At 35.3% G+C, this 25,457-nt stretch overlaps 1 protein-coding gene across 1 annotated transcript; it reads right to left on the bottom strand.

Annotated features, from left to right (window-relative positions):
• Window positions 1-5,475: 5,475 nt before the first annotated feature.
• On the bottom strand, window positions 5,476-24,372 carry LOC117241951 (voltage-dependent calcium channel gamma-7 subunit). Its single transcript, XM_033508257.1, has 8 exons — window positions 23,700-24,372; window positions 13,120-13,212; window positions 12,055-12,198; window positions 11,093-11,181; window positions 10,567-10,722; window positions 7,585-7,800; window positions 7,122-7,297; window positions 5,476-6,562 (listed from the first exon to the last, which is right to left on the bottom strand). Exons 1-7 carry the CDS (start codon window positions 24,037-24,039, stop codon window positions 7,133-7,135), a joined length of 1,203 nt encoding a protein of 400 aa, XP_033364148.1. The 5' UTR covers window positions 24,040-24,372; the 3' UTR covers window positions 5,476-6,562; window positions 7,122-7,132.
• Window positions 24,373-25,457: the final 1,085 nt, after the last annotated feature.

Raw genomic sequence — 25,457 nt, 5'->3', positions numbered from 1 at the left:
GTGGAGACAATCGTTCAAAGATTGTTTGAAACAATAAGCGAAAGATAGCAAGCTTGTAGCTGTAAGTGTCTTAAGAAAACGTTTTAAGAAAATGGATAAAGTGCTGAATGCATTTTGTGACGAAAAGAAGAAGAAATTGGATATCAGTGCATTTGTATGGTAATTTTAATTCTGATTATCTTTATGGTTAAATAACTAACTTTCGCATACATTTCTCTATCCAGTTCGGCAACACTGTTAACGTTATTGTTAAAAGACAGAACGTAAATGTACTTCGATATTCAATTTTCCATCTCCCCCAGGTGGTTGGATTAATCGATGCTATTGTATCGATACTCTAAGAGAAAAATATATTGAACATTTTGTAAACAGGATAGAAATAATTTATTGACAACAGATACTATTTTTCTATCATATCGGAATATGGAAGTTCAGAATACTGGGACCATTTAACAGAAATTGAAATATCCCTCGTCGAATACCTGCCAAAACGAGCGTAATAAATTTAACGTAAATAAAAATTTTAAAAGCAACTTGTTTGCAAGGCGTTGATATTAAAACTCGGCTCGAAGCAAAGCTTTCAATGAACGATTACATGCGTATTTGAATAAATGGTAACTGAGTACGAAAATAAGATATTATATACAACAATCAGATTCTGAGATAACCACCAAACTATTTATTTTTTTACACGAAAGTGTATATTTTTCTACCTTCTTCAACAATATACTCGTGAACTTTAAAGACTAGAGATATAGTAAACGAGAAAATATTTTGAATCTTCTCGTCGTAATTTGCGATATGTATATGTAACAATGTTGAAAAGACAATATTTCTCTATAAATAGATATTCGATATTCTAGGTGAAACTCGGTGTCGAAATTATGCCCAAAGAAGAAGATAGATATTTAGAAATAGGAATGCCGAAACAATTAGCAGTTACCCATATTCTCTGTGCAATCTATCAAGTCTAGAAACTATTTTGGAATAACCTTATACCATAAGTGAAAGCTATTGTATTAATTAAACTCAAAGAACAATGTTCAATTATGAAACTTCACGAACCAGCAATTTTGGGGGAGTTAGAAATGGAATTATTTCGAGATACACGAGAATATTACAAGTTCTTGGATAGAATGGAATTATTGTTAGTTACGCGAATTAAAACAAGTTTAATTAGCAATTGACTAATTGCTAATAAGCGCGATATATTCGTATGTAATATACGTATAATTTTGAAAATCTTGATATTTAACAGAAGGAAGAGTGTCGCTTATTTTTGCCAAGGTCCATAATTTTATTACGTGTCTAAAAAATAATTTATGTACTTAAAAAGCTTACGCTTAAGTTATTTAATTATTATTACATAACATTAGCTATTTAATTAAGGAATAATAATTAAATTATTTTTTATCGAAAGCAAGCAATTAAGATGCGTAAAAGACTTAAGGACCTGAGCAAAGTTACGATGGTTATTAGGTAAATTTACGATTCTAGTCATCAAAGATGCTACACCAATTGTACAATGACTAAGCGAATGAAATATTTACACAAAAGTATGCTTAATATCAAGATATTCCGCTACTTCAAATGATTATTTATTAAGTATCATGATGCTAGTCGGTAGAGATTTAATATTCAATCGTACAACTTTTACATTAAGATTTATCTTAACACTCGTTAAGGGCACGTTAATCAAAGTTCAAAGACATGATTCTTCATGTAAAAGATTATAGAAGATTAATTCTATGTAAATAATATCACGCCCAATCTTTATCTCTCGATAAATTGAGAATGGTGCAAGTGAAATATTATCGAACTGTAAATTGTTTCTCTACTTACTTACTCGTACAAAGTGTTTGTGTTTCGAGTATAAATTTTTCGAAACGAGATATCTGCTTTTTGCACTATTCTTATTTTCAAGCGTTCGATTACAGGAAGTTTCAACAACTTTCTGGGATCCTGAGAATCGCGATTTTTACGACGATGATTCCTCGTTATCTTATTCATGGCATAAATCCATACGCACATTTGAGAACTCGCGAGTAAGTATTACTTAAACGAGTCTTTTTACGTCTGCATAAAAGGTGAATTTGCGCCATCGATATCACTTATATTATTATCTAAGATGTATCGCTCTTTGTGGTTGTTTGAATTTTAAGAATTTTATTGTCCTCCGTACAAAAGATTATGTAAATCAAAGTTCGCTAATTAAAATTCTGGTTCTGATTTCACAACAAATATACTAATTGTTCATCGTAACAATTAAAAAAGAACGTACAAATACATATATATACACATACATAGTGCCAGTATAACTCGAGAAATGAAATACGAATTATAGTAAATTAATGTAAAATAACGAGTACGTGATTTTACAATTTGTTTTAATTTACAAAACTAGCGCAGTCTCGTTATCGTTTAAAGTTCTTGTACTATTTGAAGAACAGATTGATTGCTCTATATAGATTAGCGAACATTGATTTTAGAATGAACTGCACAAAAGTGTCTGACTGAAAGTTCCTTCGCCTTTTGCTTGTTGAGTATAAGCAGCTGCCCACGCGTTCTGATAAAAGACATTTACTTTATACACGTGTACAAGACCATGAAAATAAATGTAATTGCTCTTTTCCACGATCGAAATAAAGGGTATTCACAAGTACGGTAAAATATCAATAATTATCGTTATAGAACGAGAAATGCTCTCACAGATGATTGACTCGTATTATTTGTTACGTAATTACTAATTGTGGCCACATATCATGATGCAATTAATAATTCTACATCAAATAATAATGATGGTTAATTTGCAATTGATTGTCCATGATTGGTCTATCAAACCGGAAGTTCAAACTGGATGTTCAAACCGGAAGTTGTTCTTTAATTTGATTCGAATTTCAATCGAATTAAAAACAAAAATCGAAAAGGGAGGATAAAGTGCCAACTTCAGTTGGTGTCGTATTCGTTGCGTCGAATCACATTGTTCGGATATTTTTAAATTTCTATTTGCTTCGCGATGTTCTCGAGGAAAATATGAAGATGTTTTTGCAATAACAGTAGTTTTGTCAACGCCATATACTAATGATCTGGATTCAATATGATATTCTGCTAAGACTGATTGGTTGAAGTGTTTTAATTTAACTCTGTCTTCATATCCTTTGTTTCTAAGTTTATCAACTTTCGTATTAAAATTAGATATACGATAGAATTTCGTTCATTTGAAACCGTTGCCGGATAAGAGGTTCGTATAACTAAAGTTCATATATACGAAGAAGTATACTGATTCTTCTTACTACTTACGATTTCTCGTTCATATAATGGTGATTTACGTTCAGATAAATTAATTCAATCACTAATACTAACACTCACTAAAGTTTTGTTTAAATGAACGGAGCGCGTTTAAACAGATTAATTACATTCGGCACCATATTATAGATTGTAGAGGGCGTAATAAAAACTCTGAATGGTCGGTATTACAGATCATATTTCACATGATTATCACCACAGTTACTTCTGTTTACAGATGGCGCGTGTGAGATCCCGCCATGTGTTCCTATAATAAAAGGTGTTCAGTCTATATGGGTACTTTCTTTCAATTGGATATTTAAGTACAATTTATACTTTATCAAGGGTAAAATAGGGTTTTATAATGAAATTTCGACATATAATTTGTTTAAGTAGTGAAGTTAAAGTGCAGAATGTAGATACGATTTGAGCGGAATGATTTTGTTGCTTCCTTATATCGTTGGACAATTTAGGGTTTACAAGACAAGAATTGTGTATGTAAATTTTCTTTCTTACTGATTGATTGGTTAATTGGTTTGTACATTGATAGAAAGAATTCTGATGTACTTTTCTTGAAATTAATATAAATTTACTTTTTGTTAAGTCAAATCGTAATCTTTATGGAATGATACTTTTTATATGCTATAATTTAACAAGTTATATTTCAAAGCTTACTTGAAAATTACATCGAATTCTTATTAATTAACCTAAATGATTTGTATGTTATGGGGTATGCATTTAGTTGAATATTTGAATATTAAATTTGAAGAAACTTTATTGTACAAATTGTAAAGTTTGGACAAGCTTATCATATTCCAACACATAAACAATAAACTTCTATTACATGCTAGTGAACATGGATTATTCTATAAACAATGGCAACGTTTCAAGAAACAGTTTTCTTCTCTTTCTTTTCAGGGCAAATGTCATATATAATAAGATTAATCGCTTCTTTTCTCAATTTATCAGATGACAGTTGCCTTCTTTTGGTTTATTTTACTTAAAGACTACCAAAAAGTCCTTTAGAGACTGATATATAATGATTTGATTCTGAGCATTACAAATGTACAATACAAAATGAATTCTCATTTGCAATGCATTTTATATCATATATTGCATTGCAAGTATCTGGGCTTATTTACAAATAGTTTGTGTAGAATTAAAGAAAATTATTGAAGTCTTTATATAGTAACGGTATTAGCGTGTGTATCAGTCACATAAAAGGAACATATTATTTTATTGGTATTATAAAAAATTGTAGGTTAATATCTTTTTCACTGAATCTTACTCACCAATTAAATTTGCTGATGAATTACTTCTGTATGTTTAAGTTGGGTATGTTATATAAAAAAATTTTGTTTCATGTTTATATGAGCAGTCTATAAGATGTGTATTTTTATGCGACTGGAAAGCTGTACATGTATAAAAACTTATTTAAAAATTTAGGAACAGGAAAATTGTCATAAATTATGAAAGGTGGTTATTGCTAAAGAAGTTATTTGCCAATGTTTTACAATGATATTCAACGTGATGAATACAAAATTAGAAAAAGGTCATACAGTTTAAGATTTATATGTACCATTTCATCAAACCTTTAATTAAATTTGTTGTCTTATCTGTTTTGATTGACTAATTATTAATAGGTAATCTTAATAACTTTCATCTTTGTTTAATTGATGAGTCTGCATACAAATTTTGGTGGAAAATTGACTACTGTATAAAAAGTTATTAACTATTTAATTGTGTTAAAAATTTTCAGACATATTAATGTTGTAACAATATTATATGTTCTGTACAGCACATTTTCCTTAGTTAGGTGGGCTTTTTAACAAGTTTGTGATACAAACAATGAATCACCGTCGTAGTCTGTATCAATTTCTGAAATTCATGGTTGCAATTCCTTGTTTTCCATCTGGGAAAATTCCTTCACGAGTATAATCTATCATGGTCATAATACTTATTTCATTTCCAATAATTTCTCTTCTCGATTTAATCGATTAATATTTTCATTGGCATTGCAGTCTTTGGTATGACTTTATATTCATTTTAATTTTAACACCACGAAGACCTTGTTTTCCAGTTTGAAATTTTAAGTTTAAGTAATTCGTAAGAATCGTTTAATTGTATTAAAAACAGGATAAGAAAATGATTATAATCAGGAAAAACAACTGTTGTTTTTGGTCCCCACAGTATTAAAAGTAAAACCTTGGATATTCCATTACTGTAAACACACTAATGCTTATGTAACTATAGATTTAATCGATTTACAGTTTCGATTGCATTCCATTATGGTAGATGTATGTAACAGTCTTTTAGGAAACTTTCGCTTAATTCCTTTCCATAAAAATTCTATCTGAGGAAGGAATACAAACAATCCTAACGACTAGAAAATGACAATCCCATTAACAGCCAGAATATAAAACGATGAATGTTTCTTTTTTACGAATTCGAGAGTATTACACAATATTTCTATGTAATATTTACCTGCTAAAAATTCTACATATCACATAAACATATTATCATCAACGACTTCCATACGAATATAAATTTAACGATCATTAAATTAATAATTATTAAGCTCTTTCCCGTATTCTGGAATTTTTATTTTTCTTTCAACGATGATGGGACGGTTCGTTTCAACGAAGCTATCATATTCATCTCATATGCGATTAATAATGGAAGATCAAGGCTGGCAGTCGTTTTAGCTGATTAAAATTATTAAAAGAAGGATCGAGATTTTGTTCTCGATTCGTTTTCTTCAATCTTAGTCCATAGTTTAAGTTTCACGTTCACCGAGTCACTATTTATCATCTTTAAGTGTTCTTCTCAATCTCTATTGAGAGAAAAAAAAGAATATGGAATAGAAAAATACACAATAAAATAAATTGAGAAATCGAACATGTTAATTAATAGTTACTGTTTCACTTGATTCTTATTCGTGGATTATGTATTTCATGTTTTTCCCCCTTTCACTTTTTCCCCTGATCACTATCTTGAGCTACAGAGTTACGTTGTGTAAAACAGGAGTTCGGCGAGTTATTAATTCCGAAATTTGATAATCCATCGACCCCCAAGTCTCGTTGCTTCAGTGTCTGCTTTTGTGTGGCTTTCTGCTGGAGTTTGAACGATGAAAGCTATCCGATCCTCGGTTGTAAGGTATCAGGTATCTCATTAAAAAGCGAGTCGATTTGTTTAATCGCCAGCTATGTCGTGGTCTTCCTCGGTTTCCGCTTCGTCCTCCTCGTCGCTTTCAACGCTTTGCACTAGTCTCGCGTATCTGCAAAATCACAAACCGTTCGTTTGATTTCACGACACGACCACTTTCATTTCGGACCGTATTCGTGATTTTATCTGCGATGAATTTTGCGTTATATATTCTGTTGTAAAGTTTCTACCCTTTCTCTTAACGTAAGAGAATCCTTTTTCCTCTGTCTCCTCTCTAAGCGGTCTTCGAATACCAAAGAAATTTACATCGATTTTAAATAGAAATTTTAACGTGCATGCATATATTTGAAACAAATTTCAAATAAATTTAGTCCTATAGAAACTTCATAATTAGAAACGAAATTAACAATACCTTAAATTTCAAGATAAATTTAAGATACAGTCAATTACATTTCCTTGAATCAAATGTTTCGAATGTAGTATAAAATACTAATTGCCAATTTAACCAAACGTTACATGACTTTTTATATGAGGAATTTTATGAATCATGGGCATGTTACGCGATACGAGTTGCGGAAACTGATATGACGATATAATTAAACGCTCGATAAAAGAGAAATAGTATGACAAATATGATAGGAGAAGGTAAAAAGAGAGACGAATAAATATACCTGACGGTATATCAGACGGGAGTCGTTTTTCTCAATGTGTCGAAGGTCCATTCACCACCCCTAACTGGTGGTGGGGGAGGTAGAGGTTCGTCAAGATCAAAGGTCACGAATTCGTGTTGAACACTGGGACTGTATTCTTCTTCCTCTTCCTGCAGGACATCGGCTGTCGTACTGACCTGCGATTAATTAATTTATCGAATTCTAAAGTACTAAAGATTTATGAAATTCCAAAGCTAAGAAGTATGAAATTCGTCTGAGAAATGTAATATTTTCGGTTAACGCGTAATATTTTTATTTTAATCGCAATTTTTCTTTCAATTACATTTTCAGTCTGTCTTTTATTTTAACCTTATTTCAATGCTATATTTTGTAGAGGAAACGTGAAAAAGAAATTAACGTTAAAATGAAACTATTCCGTCTAATTAAACATTTTTGTATTCCATTTTCTCGTTTTCTTTTTTACCGTCTGCGTGGTGAGGTCCCTAGGAAATTGCCTGGAAAAATGGTCGTGATATTCCAAATTCGGAGGCGGCGGTAAGAACTCGTCGAAGTCAACATGATCTACCGAATCCCTGCCGAAGAAGTATCTCTTCTGATGCCTCTCGCAGAGGAAACCACTGTGGCCTATAGTCGCGTGATTTGCATGATGCACGTGGTGATTGTCCAAGTGATATACGCCCTGAAAAGAGACGTTATGAACAAACAAACGGATCTCTGTTCCGCGTAATGACAATTATCTCTTATTATCTTTGAGTAAAACACGTCAAAACGAGAGTTAAATAAAGAGGAAACTGCGTTCAACGCATATACGAACGATAAGGTTATTCGTTTAATACCGGAAGCGTTAAGTTTGATTGCTTTAGCAGGGAATTAGGTCAAACGCATAAAAGATACATTAAACCCCAATCTGCGTAATTGTATCGAGCGAAGTTTTGGAAAGAATATTCAGTCCCTTTGATTCAAATATTTCTCGCTGTGTTTCTGTAGAAAATACGTGAGAATCTCTTGCAGCTTGAATTTTGGAGGAGGAAAAAGATCGAAGATACGATTATTCAGAGAAATTACGACGGACGAAGCGAGAAAGTAAAATAAATGTAACTGCAAAAATTTACAAGGAGAAATAAAATGATATAGGTGTAGATACACGTATAATACATACGTAGAGATATGTGGAAGGGACAAGGTTGATGGTCGATGTATGACTGACCTATTCCACTTGCATCGGTTTTACTACACGGGAGTATTGCATTTCCACTGACATAAAGGGGATGAATCCAGCTCGATGTTAACAGAGGCCACACGGATCACTGTAGGTCGCGAATTGTTCTTTTCCTTTCTTTATTGTGTTTCCTCTTCCTGCTTTTCGACGCACTGCCGGCGTTTATCTTGTTCCCTTTTCGCTCGTTCCTTCTTTTATTATTTGTCCTGACACTTATTTCGTCGCGCGTCTGTTCCTTTTATCCGATTAAAAAAATTGATCTATTACGAGGGATAAAAATAAATCGATTGAAAGCATTTTTAATCCAGTGGTGAATCTAAAGAACACCTCCCTCTTTCCCTCTCTTATGAGGCATGTTTACCTTTAATATCTGCATTTCGAAGCACGTGCAAGTGGGAAACTCTTGCTGGATTAAAATGGCTTAATAAAGTTCTACGAGTATGCGTTCTAATCTCTGAAATGACTTTCGAGGGTATCTCATTCTATCGGGTCGTAGGTTTAAGTTAGTTGTAAAGCTTTAACTGTGCTAGCTTATGTTACCGCTATAGTATACTAGACTCACAGATACCGCAACAGGTATGTTTGGTACAACTGTGTCGTGTTTAACTGATTGCTTTTTGCGTCACGCGTTAATATTCGATGCGATACTTAGCACTAAAGATACCAAATTTGTCGATATTTCGGACTTCGATTCCCGTTCTTTGACTAAAAACATGTTGAAATTTTTGACAAAATTGATACACAGACGTTTATTGAGATTGAAACGTGATTATATTATGTATATATATGAACTTCTTTTATTTTTACCGTATTGCTTTAATTATAACCCTTTATTGCCTTTTATCATCTTGCTCTATTTTCAATTCAATTTGGCAAGTTTTATGTATGTTTCACGTATCTTGTCGAGCATCCTCGCAGGGAAAATTTCAAAGCAGTACTATACAAGAGAACCAATGCTTTTAATCTTTACTCTGTGCGGTGGAAACTACCTGGGGACGCGAAGTCAAGAGTGTCACTTGTTTCCTGAGTGCGATAGCATTGCGCGAATGAGATCCCAGGTACTTGGAGGCCGAGAGCTAACACTTGCCTCTGCCTCGCGTTTCGCTTCGTTTTCATTCAGGTGTCTATTTACTAGTTAAATGTAATTTAACTCCTAGTCTGCCGGATCGTAATTCAGTTAAAATAAGTCGCTGAATTCGCGCCGAGTTGGTTAATTGACAGCAGGATGAAAGATTTAATCGTGCAATGGTGAAAAGCACGTAGAAATATTCGTACATTTTTCAGAAAATTTATATACTTTTTTCTTCCGACATTATTCGCTTCGTAATCATATTAATGTACCATTGTTGGTACTCATAATATTGTCTCAAAGTAGCACAACGTTCGTTAAATTTAAGTTAAACTCGTCTCGAAATGTAATTCACGCGAGCTACGTTCTTGAGTAAAATTTTGCACGAGCACTTATTAAATTGCGTGCAGATGGGGGTTTATGCAGAACATTTCGTACTCTATTATATAGATATTAAACGAGTAATTTAACTTGGACAGAATATATCTTTGTGAATTACGTTTTAGCAAAACGCAGCCTTACAATTATCCGTTAATATTTAAACAGTTATTAATTACGTTTGGAAAATATCATCTAAATTTCACCATAGAAAATATAAGCTTCACGTTCAAATTTTTAGTTGGCATTCAAGAGACTCAACTATCCGTATTCAGCTGGGTTGGAAGTTTATTTGCGCGAGTTTTATTTTATCGTTGAAAGCACGAGATTGTAGCTGAATTTTTTAGAAGAATAACTTATACACCTTGAAAGTTTCAAGAATTCCGAGCACACGCGCGAACCAAGAAAAGAGCACGTTGATTGCGAGTTATCAAAGTGAGAGGCGCAAAGTTTGCGGTATAAGTGATAAAGACTTTCAAGTATTTGTAGAAAATTTATCACGTCCAATCGACGAATGTGCATTAGAATTATATTAAAATTGCAAAATTTTAAAGAAATTCTAATTTGAGTGGAAAGCGATACGCTTGTATTATTTCACCACTTGGTTGTTGATGAGCCAGGCAAATAGTTTCGATATTTTGATATTCTGCCAAACGAAGACTAACGACTGCGATTCGTATCACGAAAACTTTTAAGCGGATGTTAATTCGGTCCAAGTTTCCGAACGCGAGCACAGCCCGATCTTACGAAGTCGTAGAAACGAAGCTAATACTACCAACCCCGTAATTTTTTCGCCTGGAATCTCTCCGTAGCAGTTCTTTCTGGTGCCAAGAAATATACAAGAAAATGGCGTAAGTTCCAGCGACCTCGGTCGTGATGAAGCCACTCACGTACAGCAAAAATGAGAATCCGTACCTGTAGGTGAAGGGTGGTCCCTGAAATCGCAAGATTGCGTCCAAGATATTCATTCACACGGGCAATGATACAGATAAGAAGTAATCTAATGGCAGCCAAGGAAATATGAGACCGAGAATTTCGTCGTTCCGTATGATATTCCACGGTTAGGCTATGATTTCAACTAAAATTCCCCCATTGGAAATTTTTATGCGAGATTTCTACGTTTCAAATGAGATACTAACTTTTATTTTTTCGGAAATTTGTAAAATGTAAAAAATTCCCACCAGACTGAAACTTGAGATTAAATATATTGAGATTAATATCGATTGAAAATAATATGGTCTTTCCTTTTCTCTTTTCTTTATTTGGGGATGTGAACATCAAATGAGTTTTGGATATTTGACTGACCTGAAACGACGACCTTGGTCTAAGTTTGCTACCGACTTCAGCTTTGAACACAGATATGTACATCACCATTCCTACCAGCATTAACAAACCTGAAAGGGAAACCGATTTAATAACTTGAACGTTATCTCTCTGCAGCAGTTCTGGCGACAATTTCACGGGCTCTGAACAGCTTAGGTAACGCGATTATTTAAACTTTAATCCATCTTCGTGCGTGGTATATTTACGAAGGTGGACATTACATGTAGATTTAACCTACTGATCCGTACATAAACTCGTCTTCGAGAACGGTGTAATATAGCCGAGTTTTGTAACGGTGCTAATGAAATTTCAAAATGTCTCGTATAACACAGGTGATATATTCAGAAAAGCTATCTACAACTGTTCGAATACTTTGGTGAGCCTGTGTACATCGAACGCGTAATATTTGAAAAGCGAGGTGGAATTTTCTGTATTTACACTCGGGAAAACGATTCTACAACGCAATGCGCGTTTTTCAAAGCGGAATTGCTCCAGAAAGACGCTTTCTTTATGTTCTAATCCTTTGGTAGTTTAATAATTTTTTAGGTTTTTTATCCATCTTCTGCAAGATCTTTTTTTAAACAATAGTTTCGAAATTTCTTCTAACTCGAATAAAATCTTACAACGATGTTACTTAAATGAACAAAAAGATAATACTAGATCCACGAAATTCATTGAAATTTATTTTACGATCTCTTCTTTTTATCTTAAAAATTGGTAGTTCCATTATAACACAACGAAGTTTAATTTCATACAATAGTTACCATCTTTCGAGTGGCTTGTTTTTCTACAAGATACACTGTGTATTTTTTTATTTTGAACGTTATACGAACCAACAAGTTACCGCTTGTTTTTCTGCTTTCTGTATTCATAACCCTTTTTCAGAAAGTTAGTGTGCGCAAAGTATTAGGTGCAATATAAGCTTGGTGTACTTTATTACTCACCGGAAACTATGAAGACTACGCCGGCGACAAAGACGCAAAGTCTGTGTCTCGGGTGAGTAACGTGAGCCGTGAAGTAACAAACTTCGGCTACCACCAGCAGCGATGTTGCAGCGAAGAAGAACATTGCCGACTTGGTAACTGCATCTAGGTAAAAAATATGAGTATGACGGGCTCGACGAATGGGAAAAGTTCCTTGCCGAAATTTTTCTTCCCTTCATTCAACTATCCTTTGATCATTACGCGTAGATACGAGGATACCGATGAGATTTGTAGGAATATATTTCGCTTTGTTCAACGAATAAAGGATTTCAGAATAAAATGGAAATTTATTACGGTAGAAATAATTAGCCTGAGAATCATGGCGTGATTCAGCTTGCTGTTATTTTTCCTCGCTACTTTTCCCTTCTATTTTTCACTGCCATATTTCACCATACAAAACTCAATACATATTTCGAGGTTATAAAAGCATTCCTGTCAGGGAAAGAAAATATAACTTAGTCGAATACGAAACTAAATGTATGTTGTTACACTACTGTTTCAAACATTTTTAACTTACTTTGAATAAATCCTATCATATCCACGCAATTCGTCGTTATTTTCAAAAATTTCACGTCAAAAGCGTAACAACGAATGTTTGTAATACAATCCCCGTAAAAATCATAAATTCTATGCATAAAATACCAACAATCACCAGCGCTTTATAACGATAATATAATAAAAATTATTTCAATTACAGTGAAAAATCCCGTAAAAAATAATTGATGTATGAATAAACGTTGAAAAAAAGGAAGAATGTTCTGAAATTTCGTATTGTTCTTTCTCACGGTTCAGCGAACGATGGAAGAAGAAGAACGAGGTTCCGAAGGACGGGTGAAAATCGGGATGGACAAATTGTCGGATCCAGTTTATCATGGATGGAACATCCTCCCGGCTGAAAGCATTTTCCCGCCGAATATTTTACGGAGCGTGTCACACTCGAGTTCAGTGCCGGACAGAGGACACCTAATCAACCCCCTTCAAAGGCACACGTCCCATATACTCGATCCGCGTCTCATTGGTACTCACATGGTATTGCCATCGTTGAATCGCTGGGATCTGGGCTGTATTCCTCGTTTGGAAAATAGTCGATGCTCGAGCATTCGTATTCCATGCGGGAGCCTAGAAAACAAAAGAAAGTGATTCGTATCCTGACCTACATTCGCATCTGCGATACGCGCAAGCCTCTGTAGTCTATTTTGACCATATCGAAAAAGTACCAAAATAAATTCGTCGCCTGTTTTTTAGTTACGCGTTTAGTTGGAAGTTCCAGCGGCGATGCGCAACGAGTGTTTCGTTTCTCCGGTTTCTAGCTTTATGGCTCTCGTGTTTTATATTCCATTGTCGCCAGAACACAGGTGGTCGTTAATAACGTTACATCGCATTGTAGCTTTCCGTTTTTTCTCTTTATTACCTGACACGTTGTGTAGAAAATGCGCGAATTAGACACTTCCTCGTCGTTGAAACCTCGAAGCAATTATACACGGTTGTTTTCGATTTCCGACAAACTTGTTCTGTCACGCGAATCGTACGATTTACATTTACTAGTATTACCCGACCATTCATTCTTCTCTATATGGGTTACCTCTTTTTTTCTTTTTTTTTCAATAATTTCCTTTCTGCTTTTATTTATTTTTGATAACAAGAGAAGCGATGCAATAAAGTAATACTTGGGCCGCGCACTCAGAATCGTGGAAGTCTTCGGGAGGGAAACGTGATTTTTCTGGATAGACGTTCATTAATACTTTCGTTAAACGAGGTATTATTTCCATCATAATATAAAGCAATTAAATTCAATTGCAGAAATATTGAAATTCGACGTGGACTGTGGTATTCAATCATCTCCTCTACTGCTGTATTGACCAAATATTATTATTTCACCTTTGAATCAGATTTAAAGACGATGGTGTCAAACAGAAATTTAACTTCTCGGAGGAAAAACTCGATGGTTTGATCTATCGAATCTTAATTTTCGTCTTTTAAACTAAAATTTATGCGTGTGACGATGTATTCGCTGGTCTAGTATCGATCTTGAAAAGGAGACAGTAATAAGAGAACTAAAAACATAATTATCTTTTGGTCATCTAACTATGTAAAAATGGAAATGTTCAAAGGGAGTCGCGAGGGAAAAGTTAGACGAATTCAAAGTGAAAAGGGGAAGCAGCGCATGAATGTAATTTATAAAACTTGGACTAGTAAATCATCTTTCTTCTCGTCGTCGTACTATCTTTCACGTTTCCCTCACAATTTTAGATTTAATTGAAACGAACCGTATGGCAAAGAGCGATAACCCCTGACTTGTGAGTTTCGCACACTTTACTTCGATGTCGTGTTATTAGACCAGTCGTTCGTCACAACGCAATGGTTCTGTTTTATACGATTTGATTTATCGCGATCGATATCTCTCTATGGCAAATCTTACTGCAATGACAGGCTTGCAATAGCTTCACGTAAATAGAACGCGAGATATGTCTCTATTTTAATATCATCTGCAGATGATCGAGGGATGTTTCCGGATGCGTTCGTTTCAAGATGTATGTCATGCAACGAGTTTTCTTTTTAATAAGTGGGACGTATAGTATAAGGATGAAAGAACTTTTCTCTCAGATAAAGCAATAAAATGTATATTTAGACAAAGCGAGTCAATGTACTTCTCTAGCAATTAGCTAGTTTCAATTTGGCGTTTATTTATTATTTTTATTTGGTGTTTAAAAACTTGTCATTCAACGGATTAATTTTAACATCCAAATATTTGTGAAATTCGGTCAATTGTCAGTCAGTAAATTTTGCATAAATCCCTTCATGTTCATCCGATCGTTATTTACGGTTCATGTATTTGATGTAAAGTCTAGAAACGGGTGCGAAATCGGATCCTCGTGAAACGTCCAAAAATCAGTGTCCACATTCATGTTGTGAAATCGAAAGGTAAAAAGAAAGGACTAATATGTACTTGGCTTATCAAATATTTTAGTTATCGGTTAAAATATGGAAGCGGTAAAGCGCAAACATCGCCGGGCAACATTTTTACAGAGCGTACGAAAGGAATACCCTCAATCAAAGTTCTGCGAAGTAGATCTTGTCACGATTGAAAGATTGTCGTACGCTATATGCGTATGATGTATGGCTACGGTACTGTGGCAGAGATTTATAAAACTGCCTTTCAAATATGAATCAAAGAAACGCTATTTCGCATCGTTAAATTCACGAAAACAACAAATGTATGCTTTTATAACGTTCTGAAGTTGAAATGCTCGTTTGTAATTCCGTTCCACTAACAAAGCTACTTTAGTTTTTGCGCGTTTTTTCAATAAACACGTTTTGCGAACATTCAATCCATGAATCGATCATTACTTCCATCTAAACAGCTCTACTTTACGCAAACAAGTACGATGATCGTAATTCATTTCAATTTGAAAATCTTTACGAACCAATCTATTGATTCGTTTCGTACCGACAACGTTCCCCATATGTTTTAAAATTAATACAATCGACAAATCGGTATGTACAGTTCCAAACAATAACGTTCGATAACGATAAAAGGTTTGCGTAAAGAATATTTTTTGATATTCCTAATAACATTTTCCAAAACAAAACGAAAAATGTATATAAATAAATGACCAAAGCAAAGAAGTTGGATAATTGCCGCAAAGATAAACAGCATAAATCACTTGTTTGTAACATCGTACCCAAATTAAACGGTGAGCCGCGCACTAAATAATTACGTTATGCAAATCATCGAACATTCCGTTACTCGATGCCGAAACTAAGCTGAAACAGGCGGCGAAGCGCGACCGTGTTTCCAGCGTATTTACTTTTGGTAATTGTCATTAAACCGAAACTATTACGCGTTACGGGGCATTAAAAAGTGGGATTCGCGTTCCTGCCGATTACAGGCACGCGCGTATCAAGCGTCGATCGTTAAACATGCTTGCCATTCGGTATTTTGGAACAAATGCCGAGGTGGTGCATCTAACTATCAAAGCGTTTCTCGAAATCATTCGCAAGGGAACGCAAAGCGTCGGGCTTTTATAGTTACGCAGCTCGCTGCGGCTGCTATGGGTACGAGAAAACGGAGAACGGGGAATTGGGTTGGCAGGCGTGGAACAGTCATTTCCGGCTTGTGCCGGAAGTCGGCCGTATTGCCTACCTTCGACAGTTGAGAATCGATATTCCATGTTCGCTGCCGGCGTGCCCACTGACAGAGGTATACGTATAACAGAAATAATAACTTGCTCGCGTTCGCGTACTCCGCGGTTCGACTATGCACTGCGGTCGTCGTTTAAGCGTAACATGGGAGAATCGGAAACACGCGCCCCTTTGCCAACTTCTCATTTTGGCAATTTCGTTTTTCTTCGAGAGCAGCGCCTCCGCGAGGAATGATAGAGCCTCGTTCACGGGATTGCCGTTTCACCTATTTTCAGTGAGGCGTATTGTACCCTCAAATGGGATTGCGTAATTTCTATCGGATTCTTATGAAACCATTTCAATGATCGAGATGGCTGTAACTTGGTCGTAATAGTATTATTATGTACTTTGGTTTTTGGTGGCAAATAGAACTTGTCCCAAGCGGGCTCTTACATCCATCTGTATATTTGTGAAAGTTGTTGAAATATGTTTGTCGTAGGGCGCAAGAGTGATTTTAAAGCGTCAGAATCTGGAAAAGGTTTTACGTGTTCAAACCTCTGCTTGCCTCTGACACTGGAAAATTCGCGAAAGTTTCGGTTAGACAGTTTGTGAAGTATATGCAGATACGTGGTATTTTATGATTAGGAAGGTCATTTTGGGAATATATTTCGAATATAATAAGAAGTTTCGCTAATGAAGAATTAAAGTTGTTCGTCGGAGAATTTCATTTTTTCAACTCGGCAATTTCTGCTGGGCTCCATATTGTCTAATTTCCACTGGCAGGCTAATGCGGCCATCTATTCTAGAAATTCGCATACTGTAATTAAATTTTGGACATATTAATTATTAGTATAGAGAATACTGCACATAGGAACAGTATTCTTTCTTAATTAAAAATGGAGGTATGTTTCCAAGTTTGTCAAATAATTATGGTTGCACACTATTATGATCTGTAAGTTTACAAGTTAAACTCAAAGGGGGAGGGAAGAGAGAGAGAGGAAGAGAGAGAGAGAGAGAGAGAGACAGAGAGAGACAGAGATTATACAAGATCTGAATTTTGTTTATTACGGCTTCATTTAAAGTTCTTGTTTCTTTAATTAAATTTACTCACGATGAAAATATAATTCGTTTAGTTTAAATTTTCTGTGTGCCATTCTCATAAATGTAACTCGTTACGATATTACATACTGTACATTACACTCGTCTGCAGAGAATTCAAAATAAGAGCATAATTAATAGAATGTTTCATGTTGCTTTCAACATTTTTGCGTCCAGAGAAATTAGAAACATTATTTTAGAAAATTATAGAAATTATTCCAACAACTCCGGGTCGCTTGAACTTAGGCAACTTCAATCTGAACAGTGACTTTATCTTCTGTTTTCCGTATTATGTAGCACGAAAATTATCAAATCTCGGTCAAGCGGAGAACGAATTGATGTGCAAAAGTCCCAGATGGAAAGAAACTTTTTCAATCTACGGGTCTAATTGAAAAGCATGTCATAAGCACTTTAATTAAAAAGGACTTTCATTTCTCAAGCCGTTGAAATTTCCGAGAAATAGGAATACGTGGCAGATACGTATTTTCGTGTTCTAGTCTAATAACGTTTCGATTTTCTGATGGCCATTTAAAGAAGAAACGGGATTCGTAGTGAGCCACGCGAGACTACGGACTGAAGATGAAGTTTACAACGAAATAGGGATCATCCAGCGTACAGCTGCTGTGGGAGTAGCCGGCACATTGTGCGACTGGTTTCCCCGGCGCGGCGTGACATTATTTAACATCAGCGTGGCTAATTGGAACAAACGGGTCTGGCTACCTGGACATGTTACGAAGACACTACCCTGGCACGATTACTCTATTAAATACCCAGAAGCATTTGTCACAGAAACCGAGTTTTAACGTAGCAACCGCGTATATGCGTGCTCCTCCTATTGGATAACAATATCAGATTTGTCTTCGGTGAATTTAATGTCACACGATACTGATACGTTTATGTCTCGTTGCCTCTGTGAAAAAATTCTCTTTCACATCTCGCGTGTTATCTTTTTTATACACAAAAATATCAGAGAATTAAAGAAGTGGATCATCGTATCCGTGAAATACATATATGATATCATGGAATACATACGAGTTGCTTGTATTACTGGTACGTTGATATTAAAAATTGCTAGACACTCGAACGATTCGATGTTAAATATATAAAAAGAATTTTAATATCAAGAGTCGTAAGTTTGATAGTTTTCACAGGAAATAATGATAAACGCACTGGCAACTCTGTTAAGTACTGGGGAACAAAAAGGTTTGGCTGACTTTCGCAACAAGTTGCAAAATTGTGTACTGAAGCGCAACGAAGATTCTAAGATTAACAGAATTAACGGGGTGAGATGCATCATAAATCCTTCCTACGGGCTTCCGAAGAAAAGCACGGTTCCATAGTGGCATTAAGCTTCGCATGAAAGCATTAAAGCCACATTAATTTCTCACCGTGGATACTTGCGTAACCAGTTAAAATCTTCGAATAACCTTCATTCTTTGCAAAACGAAATGGTTACGAACGATATATCGCAAAATGTAATTATCATAAAACGAATAATCCTTGGAAGAATACAGACTAGCATAAGAGAGGAGAACGTCTGCGAATCAGTAGCCTAAATCGAAAAAGAGAAACAAGCGACCATCGTTTCTGACTAAATAGGCTATGTTTTATACGCAATTTTCTTTCTCGATCTCTTCGTCTTTGCCTCAATCTACAAAATTCGAGTTTCTTCGACCGAGATAAGAAGTTATCCGGTAGTTGGATGAGGACGAAGCTCTCCACCATCGGCTCTTCTATTTCTTTTCCTTCTCGTTCTTGCTTTTTTCGCTCTTTTTTCTTTACCTGCTGGCATAGCCAGGGGGCATCGCTCCTGGTAGGCGTGGAACTGCTTGCAGGCCGAGCGATGGCGGCAGCAAAAGGAGAGCGGTTTCCGGTGCCCTCGGTAACGAGTCATTTCCGACCCACTGTACTCGTCTCCTTCAGATCCTCTCCCATTCCATGCCGTCATTCCTATCGAGAGAGCCTGGACCGGAATCACAGAACGCTTCGCGAATATTACCAGTTAAATGCTTTCTGCCCTCGCCCCTGTACTCACTGAAATCTCAGCGGTGCCTGGTGAATGGATAAAGAACAGGATAAGAAGCGTTTATACTGGAAATCAACGATGATTCACCTTTGTTTCGTGGAGATTATTACCCTGTATTGATATAGCTTGATGAGTTTTTACGTTGGATAAATGGAAGAAGAAATTAATGAGGAATTCTCTGTTTGTGTCTCGGTTATTAATATACGAAGAGTGGAGTGGTAATTGCTCGGGATGTATTTATGAAATTTGTTAATAGGTAGAATAAGACTGGCGAAATTATTTGAACGTTTATATTATACTTGTATTAAAGATGTTGAAGGATATTCGCGTGATAGAATCTGAGAAAAGATCATAGCTTTATTTTGGGTACATATTGATTCATCCGTTTATTTTAATTGGATGTATGTAATTGTTAAGTTGATTATTTAAAGTTATGGCAATCGTATAGAGCAACAGGATACAATTTCAGATCACGATACGGAAATGTATAGCCATGGAGCAGTAAAATTAAAATAAATTGTTCTTATCAAGGAACATAAGGAATGGCATTTCACTGTGTCGCGTGTAGAGTATACGTAATGTATGTACAAGTATATCTAAATTCTGTTGTGAGATAGCAAAGTGGAATGGTAAAGGCAAAATGCTTTTCAAGTATTATGAGTTAAATGCCATTCTGTTGTTTTCCTTGGCCGAGGAAAATCTTTTGCTTTTGAGAACAGAAAGATCTTGAGAAGCTTGCAATCAGCCGCCAAAGGTATCTCTGAATACTTTCAACCTATTGTGTTCGTCTCATATTCAACTATGGTTAACGAGATTATCAAGACATTATGCATAGAAATCGTTTTTCCCTTGCCACATTATGATAATAATAGGATGGTAATAACACAGATTGAACCACGTCATAATCAATTAATGGTAGGACAATAATGGATAAAGTTGGTACATTGACAGAACACTGCAAGTTATAGTGGAGGAATATTTCAGCGGTATCTCGGCTCCGTTTAGACATTAATATTCAAAGGTTGAAGCACGTAGACCTACGTGTCTAGCAATGCAGCTAAGGCTGGACCTGCATGTAGCTTGCCAGCAGTGTCGTACCTATGAAAGTTAACAGAGGATGAAACGATTTATAATTTTCATGCATAAGATATAATACTACGTGTTGTGTAGCCGTGAAATTAAAAGTGCTAGAAAAATACATAAAATCCTGGGATTTGTTTACTGTTGGCGAAATGAACGTTCTAATTATTTGTATTAATCTTTTTCGTGTATTTGTTGACTTTATGAAAATATTTTTAACTTTAATATCACTTCGCGATGATACCATGAATATCAAATAGATAATTAAGATAAAAATTTCATGAATACTTGTAAAGCAGAGAGAGGACCGCGACAGACAAATGCCAGGAGAAACAGATGGTACTATCCAGCCTTAAGAATAGTATGCACTAAACTCTAGCTATAACGTTACTCGAGGGATCTCGTAAGTCCTGTTGGTTAAGTATTCAAGAAAAGTTCACAAACGGCTATGCAAAACAGTTGAAACTGTGAAATTGAGGGCGATATCTCGAATCGTCGAAATGAAAAATCTACTTTTTAAGTGCACAAGTTAGTCGTGAAATTTATTCGTAGAACGTCCACGTTCCCTTACGAGTATGGATGAGAGTTAATTAAAATAGTTTCGAAAATATTTTAAACTAAAATTAATAGCTTTATTTGTCTTTTAAAATTAGAAATGATTTTAGTTTAATTGTACTATAGAAAAAGATGAATTTATGGTAAAATAAATCCATTAAAAAAGAAAATACTCGGACAGAAACGTTTAGTACTGCGGCATTTATCGCTCTGGAAATAGTGTCGATTGAAAAATAAACTGAATATGAACGAAAAATGAAAAATAAACTGATGGTGTGATGACAAAACGGAAACTCGTATTCATTTGAATTAGATACCTATCTCTAGCAGATGATATCGAAAATTCGTTTTCATTTTATTATCTTTGCACATTCGCTCGGCTATATTTTGAAACTTTTAATTTAGTTTACGATATAATGTGATTAAAACACGATAAAGTCATCCAAATGATGCGCGATATTTCAATACAATTTCGATTTCATATTTATTCGTTTTATCATTATTTATTTTAATCTTAACTTTTATACGGTTTAATTCGATGTATTATCGATATCTGTTGTCGCCAATAATATTGAAGCTGTATTTTATTATTGTAAGCGTGCATGGTTAACACTCACGCAGAGAAACGTCGAGAAAGCCCACAGGACACTGAGAGTGTTTGTCGACAGGTAGAAAAGTTAGGAATACGTGATACCCAAGAGGGACAGAATCTAGAAGTTAGTTCTCACGTCAAGCAACTGCGGACGTTTGAAGATTAAACAGCTATACATTCTGTTAATTACTTCGATGCTTCACGTCTTTGTATTTAAATTAACATATTTAAATGTATCAATTTTAAAAATATTCCAGACAATCGATTAAAATGAGATTAGATAATGTATTCCATTCTCTCGTTTGTAGATTCTTTAATCATAGCATAGCATAGCATATCTTGAAAAGAAGATATTATCACTTCTTAAGTAGAAAATCCTTTCACAGAGGTTAACAAGGTTTGTAGAAATACGGGTTAAAAGAAACTGTAGGTCTTCGTGTTACAGGAGTGATTCAATTTTCTTCCGAAGAAGCTAGCTAATTCGCATTGTTCGAGGAAAATTAGTTTCTCCTGAGAACTTAGAATTGAATACTAACCAACATAGTCCAATGTGCAATACAGTGGTCATTTTATTTTATTTTTATTTCAACGAAGAAAATTAAGTTTCTTTGAAACTCCCCAATTTTGTCGTAGATAATAATAATTAAGTTCTCTTAAGTTACTATATAATTAATTTTTGCGAACCATTTTCTCAACGAAATTATAATATAAGGTATCTTTTCATAGTTTCAGTGGTATTTTCTGCGAAACGTATAACGCTGTTCCTTGGAAATTTTTTCGCTTTACCTAATAAGCAACTATGGCATATACGTAACTATTTTATTTTCCCCTTTATCCTTTGATACGGTTCAGAGCTTAGGGAAAGGCTCGAACGACGCTGAATTAGATTCTCTTAAATACAATTTTGTTCGTTGGAGTACTTCGGTGTACTTTCAAAGAAGGTCCCAAACAATTTTCCGGTTTCACGGTGCTTCCTTTCATCGGGAGTTTTTTTCAATTTCCGTTATCGTTTCCCACTATCGTATCTATTTCGATATCACTTTTCAAACACGATGCGAATAGTATAAGCGGATCGGTCGTTACAATTCGCTCGCGAATTCTCCAAAGTGTCTGGTAATGCTTTCGCACGGAATTGAGGTTGACTTAAAAAGGCTTTAAGAATAAAAAGACAAACGGAATGGAAAGTATACTGTGGAATACTATGGAAAGAAATTGCGTAATAATAATTTTCAGTATTTTACTCGTTTTTCTTTTTTCTTTCTCTCTCTCTCTCTTTTTTTTTTTTTTTTGAACAGATAGCTGAAGCTTTCATTCACACGTACGTTTGATCTATTCCGAGCTGGTATGTCCGGCTGGTGAGTGCAATGGCAAGTGTTGAGTCAACATTTTCTTTAGCGCCTCTGTTACTATCGATGCTATCGCGAATTTTCAAAAATTTCCACTGTCATTCGTCCCCTTTCGCATCCTGGATATCGTCCCATGTTATTCTACTCTTCATAATATATTTTTCAAATTCACTATGATTCTATATTGTAACAAGATATCGTCAAGTATATATTCTAAGCGTATGATTTTGAGATTTTTGGCATTATTTTTTTTTAAAGAAGTAAAATCACATCGCGACAGTTTTGCCATCGATTTATTTCCAAGTCAATCTTCGTAATTCTGCTGTTTTTCTCGACTTCATAAGCAGATTACGAATTAAGCTGATTCCGGCAATTATAAGGAATGTCGTATCTTGTTTATGGAAGCAATGATGAAGATTAGCATAATATTACCCCCTCAAGTATTACGGATTTTGCTAATGCTGAAATATATTTCTCGACTTATTCCCAAGTTTATATTTGTTCATTGTTTAGCACGCGAATGGGAAGCAGCGAGTAATTGAATTATTCAATGATTTATTAGCTTTCGTATATAAAAATAAACGTTAACAAATAAGCACGGAACGTTTCCTCGTTGAAAAGCAAATATTTCATTACAAAGGAGATAAAAATGGAAAATAATAATTGGCCAGAAGGATAAAACAAAGTTACAAATAAATTCCCAATGGATATATAACCATAAGCTTGATTGAAGCTGAGTGTTTACAATTGTATCGTGAGGTATAGAAACTTTGTTAAAGCTACTTACTTATAGCAACGCAGACTCTCCACAGACCACTGTACGTAACTTTGCTGTCAGGCTCCACAGAAGCATTCGATGAAGTTTTCGGTAGTTTCTCTTCCGTCAAAAGCCACTCTCCTGTACTGATAGCGATGGTGACGACTACTAACGACAGCATCGCAGAAAGACCGGAAGCAATACCGAGACCACTACCACCGGCGTTATTGGCGTTAGTACCAACTACAACACTGCCACCAGATGCACCAGTAACAACACCCCCAGCACCAGCACTTGAAGAACCGGCACTGCCGAGGTTGTCGCAACACCAACAACAACAAGACATCACCACGTGCCTCCCTTTTGTCATGGGGGCATCCCAGCACCAGCAATCAAAAGCTTTTTGGTACTTTTCGTGTTGATATTTTAATCTCTTCTTTTCCCTTCTTTTTTGTCTCAAGGATTCCTTTGGATCGGTTTAATCACGACGATGACGATAGAACTTGATAATGTATTTATTTCTAAGATTTTTCTCACTAGATTTTGCCTCCTTGTTCTAATATTTTTCTGTGAGTCTGTGTGTGTGTTTTTTAAATGCTAAATTTAAAACTCTTGGTTAATAATCATAATCGATATGTCAGAACTTAATGGCGCTTCTGGTCATTTCATTATTACACTTCATTGCGCTTTTTTAATAGTATATATCTTTGGGGTAAAAATCTTCTGAATTGAAGCACTTTAAGTCACTTCGTGAGTATCTGAAGGACTGTACTTCGGTTATAAATTCTATTATTAGATATTTACAAATAATAAAATCACAGTCCTGTTCTTTGACGATTTAACAATCTCATAATGTTTTCGTCATGTTAAGAATTTTCCTTTTGTCACTCGAAGGATTGCCTTTATTTAAAAATATTCCTCAAGAAAATCTGGCTGCAGACCAAGAAACTTGTGAAAATCCGGTTTTGATGGAAAGACAAATTATTGTTCTCTCCTTTATTTCAAGGTTCCCCTTTATACATCGTTATTCTCGAAGTTATGTGCGAAAGTTCGTGACGAAGCCGATATTGGAAATCGGTTGGCACTGGATTCGTCCGTTAACACTTTTCATCGATAATGCAGTGGAAGTAACGGCAATAACTTATTTCCACCCGAGTCTTATCGCGGGTATCTGCAATCGAAAGTTTTCTTCTATCGTCTCTTGTTCTCTCTCCTTTATTCAAAAAAGTCACGCACGTTTGCGAAGTTACAGTAATTGCAAAAGATAGCCTAAACAGTAGCAAATTCTTGATAAAACATTTCCAAAGCGTACTGGTTAAAAAGTCGTCCATCAGACGATGACAAACCACTTTTTGTTCGATAAATTTTTATCGAATAAACATTTTCGCCTACAATTTATGATGAATGGTATAATTTATCGAGAGAGAGAGAGAGATATTTGCAACATTTTCATACTGTTTTCCCAAGGCTTTGGAATAAACACTTCATCGTTGAAGGGAAGGCAATGGATGTTGACGCGTAATTTTTCATTCGGTGCTCGAAGAGAGCTCGACGTGATAGTTTCAGCGCTGTGTACGCGTAGTGATGAATAGTTATGGGCTGAATTTGAAGTATTGCGTTACATGGCGTCAAGGAGTATTCTTCATTTGTTACAAACACTTTGATCGCTGTATCCTAGATAGATTTAAGGAAGACTCGAAGACTGTTCCGTGGAGGATCGTACCCTTTGGCCGTCGTGCAAACTTAGGAGTTTGCAGTTTGCAGTTCGAAGTTCGTCAAGGTGCCCAC

The sequence above is a fragment of the Bombus vosnesenskii genome, unplaced genomic scaffold (assembly GCF_011952255.1).
Source record: "Bombus vosnesenskii isolate JDL3184/JDL3185 unplaced genomic scaffold, Bvos_JDL3184-5_v1.1 scf7180000013265, whole genome shotgun sequence".
NCBI lineage: Eukaryota > Metazoa > Arthropoda > Insecta > Hymenoptera > Apidae > Bombus > Bombus vosnesenskii.
The sequence above is the reverse complement of the archived record's forward strand: the minus strand, read 5'-3'. Positions and strand labels throughout refer to the sequence as shown.

Bases quoted from the DNA above. Each gene is read 5' to 3' on its own strand.
- LOC117241951 (XM_033508257.1), bottom strand. From the start codon at position 24,039: ATGACAAAAGGGAGGCACGTGGTGATGTCTTGTTGTTGTTGGTGTTGC. The intron at 13,213-23,699 runs GTAAGTAGCTTT...TTTGTTTTCTAG, and splicing joins GAGAGTCTGCGTTGCTATAA to GCTCCCGCATGGAATACGAA. The intron at 12,199-13,119 runs GTGAGTACCAAT...TTTTTTACCTAG, and splicing joins TTCAACGATGGCAATACCAT to ATGCAGTTACCAAGTCGGCA.